Genomic DNA, 10,820 nt, shown 5'->3' on the forward strand with positions numbered 1-10,820 from the left:
CCGCCGCCATGCGCGGCGCTTCGACGCGGGGAGCTCTTCCGGCGCGTCGCTGCTTCCGATGAAGAGGGAGAGGGAGACTAGCGAGCTCCACGCCGTCAAGATCGAGCCGGGAGAGGAGCCCCGCGCGGCCGCGGAGTCATCGGCCTGAAGGACTACTTCATCGGGCCCGACGCGGACGCCTTCGAAGCGGCGCTCGCCGAGCGCACTGCGCGCGAGCAGGAGGAGGAGGATGCGTGTTGCCGGCGGGATGAGGAGCTCTGCGACCTCCTCTTCGAGGAGGCGCTCGCCGCCGCGCGCGAGTTCGACGCCAAGCAGGCTGCATGGCACTTCGAGCAGGAGGAGTAAGACAAGAAGTACATCGACCTTGTCTCCTCCGACGACGAGTGCGCGTCACCACCGCACCCGGAGAGCTCCGGTGAGCTCCGATTTTGGCTAGTTTAGGGTAAGGCAGCATCACAATGTAAAATAGTTTTCGAAATGTAGCGATGATCAAACTATGAATGTAGTATGTGTTCTTCAATTTGCCCAGGAATGCTTTCTTTTTCAAAATTTTCGGTTTCAAATACGGGCTGTTGATATAAGGGCCTTATCTGCGATATAAGGGCCGTTGATATACGGGGTCTGTTAGAGATGCTCTTACTGTCCTAAATACGGATTGATAGCGGGATAGGCAATCTATTCAAGCAGCAAAGTTGAGTTTTGGGCAGTTTCCTAAGTTTTGGGCAGTTTACTCTCCTTGAGATGCTCTCTGCTCAAACTGGTCGCAATGTGTGCGCGAGTTGTCAGTTTACAAGTAACATGGTAGCGTCAGTAGTTTCCCTTGGGCTTGCAGAAACAGTTCATTTAGCTACAGCAATCTAACTACGATATACACACATGTACATCATTCATGAGCTAATACTGATACTTTTCTCTTGTCCTGGACCCAGTGGGAACCAGGCGTCGCCACCAACAAGTGCCGCCTACCCACCAATGGTGTTCTCGTCTGGGGGCGCAGATCCGGCGACAATCACCCTCCTTCCTCTCCTCATGGCCATCTTTCAAGTGATGACGATGCGGTGAACCGGGTGATCCGAAACATTCAGCAAAATTTGCTGGAGGACAGGCCCGGGCTCGGTTGGCATTCACCCAAACAAACAGCAGATTCCGCGAAGAACACTTCAGGTTCCTCCTCGACCGGGCAGTGGCATGGTTTCGGAGTGTGTTCTCTAGGATGCCACCCGAGCAGTAATATTTTGAAGAGATATTACATTTTTCATCTCGAGGCGCGAACCTAGAGAGAGTCTTATTTCTTTCAGGAGCTGGCAAATGTGTAAATGAACAGATAGAGATGCAATTAAGTTTGTTTGAGTTTTCACCACTCAGAGTTCTTTCAGTAGCTCCAATAATACCGGACAAATAACCCTCTTACAGGTTGAAACAAGGCAAATTGAGGAAGAAAAAAATAGCAGATGCACTAGAGACACATAAAAGGGAGAACAAGATTTTTTGCTATGATGAACCAGAGATTACTTGTTTCTTATTAAGAGGGGCAAAGCCCTACTAATTCCATTTATAGACACCCAAGCAGTCACTAGTCTACAGGGGCATTCTCCCAGCTACGCTGAATGCTGCATACTGCAGACTACACAAGATTAATTGACAGTGCCTAGATGCGAAAAGGATTGGCTTACTCACTGTGAAGGGGGGCATCTAAGACAGTGATCACCTTACCAAAGCGCTTCGAGGTTCGCTGTGCCCATTCACAGACCCGCCCGTAATCATCATCACCCCATATTGCTTCTGTGAGGATTGGTTCTATTGTCAGCTGCTCAAGAACAGAAGCATTTCCCAGGATACAGCACGCCAGCTCAATCTGAGACTTGTAACACTGAAACCCACTCATGAAGACCGTCTTGAGATGATCATGGCGACGCATACAGGGAGCTTCCACTCCCGCCACCTCGGCACTTACGAAAGCACCGGACCTCAGATAGGACATCTGCATTGGAAGCTTGCAATCATTTGGTCAAATTAATCCAAATACAGTTCTTTCTTGAAGGTTCATATATTTAGTCTTTGCAACAAATAAAATGGTACTCACATTCAAGTCCAATGTCTCCAGTCGCGGTGCAGTGTCCAACCAATGGGCCAGTTGAAGAACTCCATTATAGTCATTTACATCTCTAGCAAGGACGATAATTTGACAAGTCATATGCCTCAGATGCATAAACATGCCCTGTGGTCTTAATGGCAGCTCCAGGGACTGAAACATGACATGAATAAATAAGATGACACAGACAGTAACACCAAGTTTGAATAATTATGAGGTAAGCTAAAAGATAAAACAGCAGGTAACCTGTCCATATTTTGATATAAAAGCTCGCACAATTAATATCTTCACTGGGGAAATGCTTGGAATTACATTGAATGCATGGGGCAGTACATTAGAGGCCTCAAACGCAATTGTTGTCTTCTCTAATTTTGAGCAACCATGAAGCACTATAGGGATCAGTCGTCCATCGTACTCAAAATGAGCAAGATCAGCTGCATGAATCTCAACCATCTGGATGTCTGTTCCAGCAATCAGCAAATGTTGAAGTTTATCGAGTTTGTGTGGTACGATTAAGTCATCCACACCAGAACACCATTTGATCTCTAAGTCCTCAAGTCTTGAACATTTTGCAAGCAAACCTGGAAAATCTCCAAATATCTGAACAGAGCTCAAAACAAGCCTTCTGAGTATTGTAAAGCGGCATAGTCCTGAGTGTGGCTTTATAGAAACACTGGCGAGAGATAAGGACTGCACAAATGAGCTACCTTGATCCTCTAAGGCCTCAAGAGGAAAGTGGGGAGCTTCTTCAACTGGGTAATCAGATATCTTCAGATCAAAATCTATTATTTTTGCCTTTGATGAAGCGGCAAACCGAATCCACCTGTCAAGATGATGATAGTCCTCTTTGTGCAGGCGACAGATGATGCTGAACTTATTGATTCCAATCCCGCTATGCCGTTGAATAACGGAATTTACAGTTTCAATGAACTTTGCTCGTGTTATTTTGGTATTATACTGATTAGTGGATTGGTCATTGGTGCCAGTGCCATTGACCTGATCAGCGGAATTGTCATCGGTGTTAGAATCCACATCAACGGGTTCATTGAAACATAGGTCGCAGTGGAATCTCCAGAGCGTTGTCCAACTTCTTGAAACAATGCTCATCCTCACGGCCTCTTTCAGTGGCAGCAGTGAGATTATAACCGGCTGAACCTCCTGCGGCACAATGGAAAGGACCCGAATTTTTAGAGGGGTTGCATTTTTATCTAAAAGTAACTGGCTGACACAATGAGCTCAAAGTGCATGTATTTTGAAGGAGAAATACGAGCAGATGCAGACCGCAACCTTTTGCGGTAGAGGGGTCTAACTGTAACTAAAATGAAGGTTCAGATATGTGAAGAGGAAATCTGAGCAGATGCAAGCTGCAGTTTTTTCACTGTAGCTTCACCAATTAAGCAAGATGCCCAATTCAAATCAATGAAGCCCACAGCAGCAAATCCCGCAAAACAGCAGTCTTTTTTTGTCCCAGAGTTCCAGATCTGTGGTCCGTCTAAGGGGGAAATTGAGGAAGTAATAACGGAATGGAAGTTACCGCCGGAAGGTCCTCCATCCGGAAGGACGGCCCGTCGGCGACGCCGTGGTGGTTCTCCGACCTGCTCCGCTTGGCCGCCGCCGCCTCTTCCATGGGTTGCTGCAGGGAGGGAGGAACCCTAGGGGGTTAACAGAGAAAGGGAGGGCACTCCGCAGATCGATCCATCCACCGGGAAAACATAGGAGAGAGGCTGCTCACCTGTCGATCTAGTGGAGAAGGGGGAGGAGGAGCTGCTTCGTCTTCCCCGGCTCCGGCCATCTCTGCTCTGCTGCTCCCCTCCGACCCGGCGAGCTCACTTCACTTTGCCGGTTTTGTTTTTCCTTTTTTGAGGAGGAGGTGGACACTCCGCGATGCAAATGGAATTGGAACTGGAGGTGCCCACCGTAGCTACTCAAAGCTACCAGTTCAGGTCGTCCACGAGCGACCTGGCTTATAAAATGCTCATTTGAATTCAATTTTTTGTTCATCAGTTCATCAAAATATCAAATTTGTTCATCGAAATAGAAAATGTTCATCAAATTCGATTATTCTTCATCATTTTCAAAATTTGTTTATTTAATTCAAAATTTGTTCTTCATTTTTTAAATGTTCTTGAATACAAATTTTGTTCATGAAGTTCAAAAAATGTTCATCAAAATCGAAATTTTGTTCGTCAAATACAAAATATTGTTCATCATTATTAAAAATGCTCATGTTTTTTCATCAAAATAAGAAACAAATTCATTAAAATTTAAAAAATGTTCGTTATTTTGAAATCACGAACATTTTTTAATTCAAAAGTGTTTTTGACAATTGAAAATTCACAAAATTTTGAATTTTTTAACCTTTTTGTAATCCTGAATTACTTTTACATGGAATAAAACAAAAACAGGAAAGTAAACACAAAGACGAAAACAAAAACAAAAAAAAACAGAGAGTGTCCCGCCCCGCGCATGGGCCGCCCCAACAAGGCGCGCGAGGGACTGGGGGGGTGCGCGCTTCCGGGACTAGGGGCACCCAGGTCGCCAAATAGGGGCATGTCACGTTACAGCCCACCACGACAAGTTTGCTAACTGGGCCGTGCCAGCCTGTTGTAAACGAGCCAGGCCTCGACACGTTTGGCCCGCATGTGCACATCCTTTTCGGCCTAATGGGTTGTTTTTTTTGGCTATTTGGGGGAGCCGAGCATGTGAGTCACAACCCACTTGGCCAGCTTTGGTACTACTCCGCAACATCGACGGTTTTGGAAAGATTTTTTTTTTGCTCGAGTACACACCATGCAAGGGTTGCTTCTAAAATTCTAACAACACCCTCCTTGGGCAGACATGAGACACCCAACCATCGTCATTCGTCTTTGCTAAACGTCATCGAAAATTCAATTGATGTTTTCAAGATGAAATAATCAATTCTCTTAGGCATACCACAGTGCAAATCAGAAACCCAAAAGATGATTGTCACTGCATTGACGTGTCTCCATAATTGGATTCGTATAGCAAGTTACGTGATGAATTTTTACAAGTTTGACATTGATTGTATGTGCAACCACGATTGATGTTTAGCTCTACCATCAGAAGATGGTGGTGCCATGGTCGCAACACATGTGACTATTGCTGTCAGTCTCGTACCTTAAGATTAGCCCTTCTATTTATAGTTTACACCCTTTTTGTAGTGAAGAAAACTTCACAACATCTCTAACTATGATATTTAACACTGTAATATTCAGAAATCGCTTCCATGCTCATATTCGACGAGACTTTGTTCGAGACAATAAACTGTTAGCAATTCAGCAAACAATTTCATTTTAAGGGTAGTATAGACATTTTAGCACACATATTCATGCCATAGCCATAAACTACAATCTTAGAAAAGAACTAGACGACGAATAATATAGTCAGTTTTCCAGAATCTTCACTGGATAATCCTGCAAAAAAGAAGAAGAACTAGGCCTTGATGGACTTGTTATCATTTGGTTCATGGCCATCGTACACATCTACTTTAGAATGTACAGTAGATAGTCTTTCCATGCCCATTTAAGTCAACTTAAATCTTATCAAAATCTAAAAATATGGTGTATGTGAGATATATGTCGGACACGATTGTGTTGAACCACTAAAATATTTATGCCTTCGTTGCAACACATGAAAAATTAGCTAGTATAGCAGGGTAATTGGGTAATTACTCCAGCAGGCACACATCAACCGAAATCCAAAAAATTAAGAAGGAAAAGGGAAAGAAAAAAGAGACGCGGGAGTCAAGTCAACTTTGTTTATTCATCACTGGTTAGTAGTTCGGCGTCGTGCATCCACGGGTTTATTATCCACATCGCCAGCATCTGGGTTAGTGGTTGTCGCAGCCCCCAAGAGTGCTCGCTCCAGCCGTCGTAAATAATTGAAGCAAGTGTTCTATTCTTTTTTCTTTTTCATATTTCTGTACATGATAAAAGACACGATAAGTTAATGAATGATAAGGAAAAAAAATTAATAGTCGACAATGCATACAAACACTTGTTATTTAGTTTGCATTTCTTGCTACTTTAGTGTGTCCTAGCAATTTGCAAGCGCCGCACCGGGTTGTCAACTCATTATAAGAGAGTGGTCTACCATTTTTCGAGACAGGGCGGCTCTCATCTCCCTTTGTTGCACCTTTGCTTGACACTTTCATAGGATCTTGAACTGCAACCATGTGGCCTTCACCATCATCTACATATTCAATTGCACACTTACTGAGGTCACACATTTTCTTGCTTAACTTTTCCTGTAGCACATCATACTCATGACTCTTAGCTATCACGGTCTTCAAACTCTCCTGTAATTGATCCCACAAAGCTGGGTGTTTGCATGCCGCATGCATAGCTTCTGATGCTAACACACTGACCTTGCTATATTTCATTCTTTCCCCTGCCCCAGGCCAACCAAATCCCAACAGATCGCTTGTACGCCTCACGGGCAGTCCCAACCTTGCTTTTTTCATGAACCGAACAAGAACTAAACACTTTGGTATTTCAGATATATTCAAGTACTTCAGTACATGGAATATGTGCTTGCAAGGTAGACCCTTTCGAACCATTCTTCTGCAGCCGCACCTTGTAATCTCTGCAGAATTTACTGGTGTATACTCCACCCAAAAACGTCTATTCCAGTTATTCTTCCAGGCCACGATGTACTCCTGTGATTCGTCTTCAAGCATTATTTCTACAATCTCCATGCCGCTAAGAGCATCTCTAGCCGTGCCTCAACAAGGCCCCCCAGGCGATTTTTCGGCCGCCCGCACCGAAAAATCGGCCCAGTCGCACCCCCAAAGGCCCTTTTTCGCCGGCTCGGGCCGAAATTGGCGCCGGCAGACCCAGGCCAAACCCAGCGCGCTGGGGGACGCTTGGGGTCGCCGGCCGAATCTTTTTTGGCGCAAAAATCGGCGAGCCCTCCTTGGCAGCGACTCGGCTCTTCTCGTCGCTTCGTCGTCCTTATCGCCTCGGTCCCCGCGGCGGAATCAATGCCAAAGCTGCCGCGCCCTACCGCGCCAGTCAGCCTCCTCCATTGATGCCTCACGGGCAGCGCAGTGAAGACGGGACGACGCGCGTCCCTCGCCCGCCACACATACACACGGCGGCCACGCGTGCGCGCGGCGCCTCCGCCTATATATGCCGCCCCCAGCGCGCCGGTGACACACAGTCTCCCCACCGCCGATGCCCTCGTTCCTCGACACCTCCGCTCCTTCCTCTCTTCTCGCCGTTTCCAGTTCAACCATGGCCGAGCGCTTTCCAGGCGATGGCGCGGCGGCGAACGGCTTCGTTCGCCGCCACCTTCACGAGGACGAAGCTCGGCTCCTCTATGAGGCCGAGTACCCGGTCCCGCCGGACATGCGGGTGCCCGGGGCGACGGTGGGCCTAGTAGCGTTTTTTTCTTTTGTAAAATATTTTAAATATGTATGAACTCGCCGAAGTTTGGTTGAATTTGCGCCTTATTTGTGCCGGATTTTAGTTTTCAAAACAATCGTGGGCGCTGCGACTTGGGGGCATCACGCCCCCAGCATGCGGTTTGCGCCGGTGCGCCCCCAGGGCGCAATTTTTAGCGCCTCCTGGGGGGCCAACGGCTGGAGATGGTCTAATTTTTCTAAGATCATCTTGCAACATATAGAAGTTTGCTGGAGTGAAGACGTGAGAAGCAGCTTTCTCAAGTTCTCTGGAGCTAGTAACTGGCACCGATAAACTCTGTGAGGCCGTGTAGTCATCTCGCGCCTCATTCTCACGGATACGTACAACGACGTTCTCATAGTGCAAAATCATATCCACCAGGGTCATTCACCATCTAGGGTGGAGGTGAAGGCATGCGTTCAGACTTTCACTCCTCTGGTTGCTTTTCATGCCAAGCCAAAACCCCTCTGTCAGATAAGCTGCGGCCCACAGTCTCCTTTTCTTATACATCCGTCTCAACTATGTTACTGTTTTTCCGACTGCCATCTTTTGGCAAACGTGTGCCTTCTCTCCTCAAACGTGGTCGTGGACGTGCAGTAGTATAGAAGAGTTTGGAACTCGTTCAAGGACTTGTGACTAAGGTGAATCTTCATTTTTTTTCTATATGCCACGTACATATACGTGATTCTGGCAAGACTTTGTGAATTGCCTTGATCATCGCAGTGTCGGCGTCCGTGATTACACTCTTCGGCAGCTTCTGACACATGGACCTCAAAAAAGTCTACAGCAACCACACATATGTTTCTTCGGTCTTGTCCGAAACTATGGCACAACCAAAAACAATGGTCTTCCGGTGATTGTTAAGACCAACAAAAGGTATGAATGACATACCATAGCCTTGTACGTGCTATCAAATACAAGCACGTCGTCGAAGTCCTCATAGTCATGATGGGACTGCGAGTCACACCAGAACATTCTATTCATATGTCCCTCCTTATCTAGCTTGTACTCGAAAAATAAGCTAGGATCCCTCTCTTTCCTACTGGCCATGATGCCTATGGTTGTGGCAGCATCACCTTTTCAAAGCAACTTCCTCTTCTCCCTGGAGCAAAGGTTGTATATATCACACCTGGTAAAACCAACACCGCTATACCATACATGTTTGCCGACGAAGGAATCCATAGTGTCGTCAATTCTAATCCCTGCAGCTCCCATGGACAATATCTCAGCTTTCTGGTACTCTTTGATTTTTTTGTGGGACCAAAGAAAAGGTACCTCGTCCAGTCTTGGCAATATATGGCTATGCTTGTCCTCAAAACTTTCAACATACCAAACCCCACGCTTTTCGTCAAGCTTGACGGTCAGGTGCACTTCGCAGTTGCAGCGTGTCTCAGGTCTGAGCCTACGGGTGCGTCCTTCCTCGGTTAGCAACTTGTTGTCACGTTCCCTTCTTTGGAACAAAGAAACCACCTATAAAGCATATGATGTGACTCAGTTTTGCTATACCCGACCTTATCCTTTCTAATGCTGAAACCATTATCTCATGCATAGATGTTGTAAAAATCAAACGCAACATCTTGAGATATAAAAGTCATTTCTATTATCTTCATGAACATATCCCTCTTATCATCTGCATGGACAGTTCGTCGAGATTCTCTTTCCCCTCATCTTCTGTCACCTACACAATCAAAACATAGCCATGAAAACAATTTTCTATGGTTTAACATTACTTCCATACAACATTGATTACATACATACCTCACTCATGATGACCGACGACTGCGACTCCCCATAATCAGGTGCATCTCATGGTTTGTCATTAAGGCATGTCTCCGCGTCGGATTCACCGTAATAATCGTACGCATTATGACATCCAGAAATGAGCTGAAAAATACAACACAAATACATAATTAGTTATCATATAATATTCCAGGAAAAATTCAATTTGCATGCCAACAAAAAATTCCACTTTCGTACCTGACTAATGTAATCTTCATTTGAGACCTCGGCGTTCTTTTCCTAACCATCATCATGCTCATCCATCTAAATTTTCAACACAAAAATATAATGTTGTCGGATGCCACCAAAAAATTACAACATGATAATTCCACTCACATTAAGATCTTCCCCTTCGTTCCCATTCTCTGACCAATCTCCACGGTCTGAATTTTCATCATCTGACCAATCTTCTATCCAGTCTTTCATCAGTTCTCCAAACTCAATGTCTATCATGATATCAGTTAACTCAATGTCCGCCATTTCCTACAAGAAATAGTAGGTATCATCACATGCGCAAACAATATCAATAATGAAATAGAGAACACATAGCACACGACCACGAATGTTAAGTAAACTACCCCAACCGAGGGCGTTCAGATCTTGCAAACCTAGTAAGGAAGATGGCCATGGCACCCGTCGTGATCACTTTGGATCACGAGGAGCAGCACTACCAAACCTAGCTAGATCTTGATTACCTGTGCCGTCGGATACCTTGGTTAGCGGCCGCATCAAATAACGATAGCCGTTGTGCACATAGCCGACTACAACCAACGTTATGTTAACCCTAGACAAAGAACCCAGATCACGAGGAGCACCACTACCGGAACAACATCCACGATCGCTTGCGCCGCCGGGTAGCTAGGTTACCTGCCTCGCTAGTTTAACCACTACCACGAAAACGGCGGCATTTCGTTCGATGTTGCCACGAGCGAGACTAATGGGAGGACGCGGGATGCGGTACCTGCGAGCGCTGGAGATTCACGACGGTGCCGCGCCTGCTGTCCGACGAGATGGCTGGCGACGAGATGGGCGCCGCTGGAGATCTACAGCGTGAATGATGGAGTTGTGTGAATGATTTGATTCAGCAGGTCTTACGTGGTCATGGGGTCATGTGATGTTTTTTTTCGAGGGAGGGTACTGTACGTATACGGTCTGGGTTATACAGGCTTAGACAGGGCTTGAATTTGGGCTACAGTGGGCTAGGAAAAAAATAAACTCACGAGGGACAACGATACCCCTCGGAAATTGGGTTAGGGGGGAGCACTGAAGCAGGGCTCATCACACGCAAAGACCAACGACATACATACGGAGCAGGCTGCTGCTACTTGTCATCCAAACCAAATACCGAGAGGGACATCAGAACTAATGGGGGTCATTCATCGGTATGGCCAAGTCAGTAGCAATCGCATCTCGGCTCTTTCACGCATGTGGCCATGAAGAATCATTTCTCAAGGAAAATGATGAATGTCGGCACCAACATACCAACAGATCCATCTTTCTCTGTCTGCTGGACTTGGAACAGTGCA

General features: G+C 46.1%; 2 protein-coding genes and 1 long non-coding RNA gene across 4 annotated transcripts in view; 1 reads left to right on the forward strand and 2 right to left on the reverse strand.

Annotated features, from left to right (window-relative positions):
* LOC119339553 (thaumatin-like protein 1b) overlaps window positions 1-345 on the forward strand; it is a 2,867-nt gene extending 2,522 nt beyond the window's left edge. Inside the window, exon 3 of the mRNA XM_037611566.1 lies at window positions 151-345. Within this exon, the coding sequence (XP_037467463.1) occupies window positions 151-345 (195 nt within the window). The remainder of the gene's footprint in view (window positions 1-150) is intronic.
* Window positions 346-1,467: 1,122 nt separating this feature from the next.
* Window positions 1,468-3,991, reverse strand: LOC119340044 (putative F-box/LRR-repeat protein At5g54820). Of its 2 annotated transcripts, none has more exons than XM_037611955.1 (5): window positions 3,825-3,991; window positions 3,627-3,725; window positions 2,339-3,250; window positions 2,084-2,245; window positions 1,468-1,993 (listed from the first exon to the last, which is right to left on the reverse strand). In XM_037611955.1, the coding sequence occupies exons 1-5, from the start codon at window positions 3,882-3,884 to the stop codon at window positions 1,670-1,672; spliced, it is 1,557 nt and encodes a 518-aa protein (XP_037467852.1). In that variant the 5' UTR covers window positions 3,885-3,991; the 3' UTR covers window positions 1,468-1,669. The 2 variants fall into 2 exon arrangements, with proteins under 2 accessions (XP_037467852.1, XP_037467853.1); XM_037611956.1 differs by having other exon boundaries at window positions 1,468-1,981; window positions 3,825-3,990.
* A 4,154-nt stretch (window positions 3,992-8,145) lies between these two features.
* On the reverse strand, window positions 8,146-10,530 carry LOC119342094. Its single transcript, XR_005165377.1, has 6 exons — window positions 10,256-10,530; window positions 9,631-9,777; window positions 9,493-9,558; window positions 9,274-9,399; window positions 8,791-9,193; window positions 8,146-8,717 (listed from the first exon to the last, which is right to left on the reverse strand). It is a non-coding gene; the product is annotated as an uncharacterized LOC119342094 (long non-coding RNA).
* Between the last annotated feature and the right edge of the window lie 290 nt (window positions 10,531-10,820).

Source organism: Triticum dicoccoides, chromosome 7B (assembly GCF_002162155.2).
Source record: "Triticum dicoccoides isolate Atlit2015 ecotype Zavitan chromosome 7B, WEW_v2.0, whole genome shotgun sequence".
Classification (NCBI taxonomy): domain Eukaryota; kingdom Viridiplantae; phylum Streptophyta; class Magnoliopsida; order Poales; family Poaceae; genus Triticum; species Triticum dicoccoides.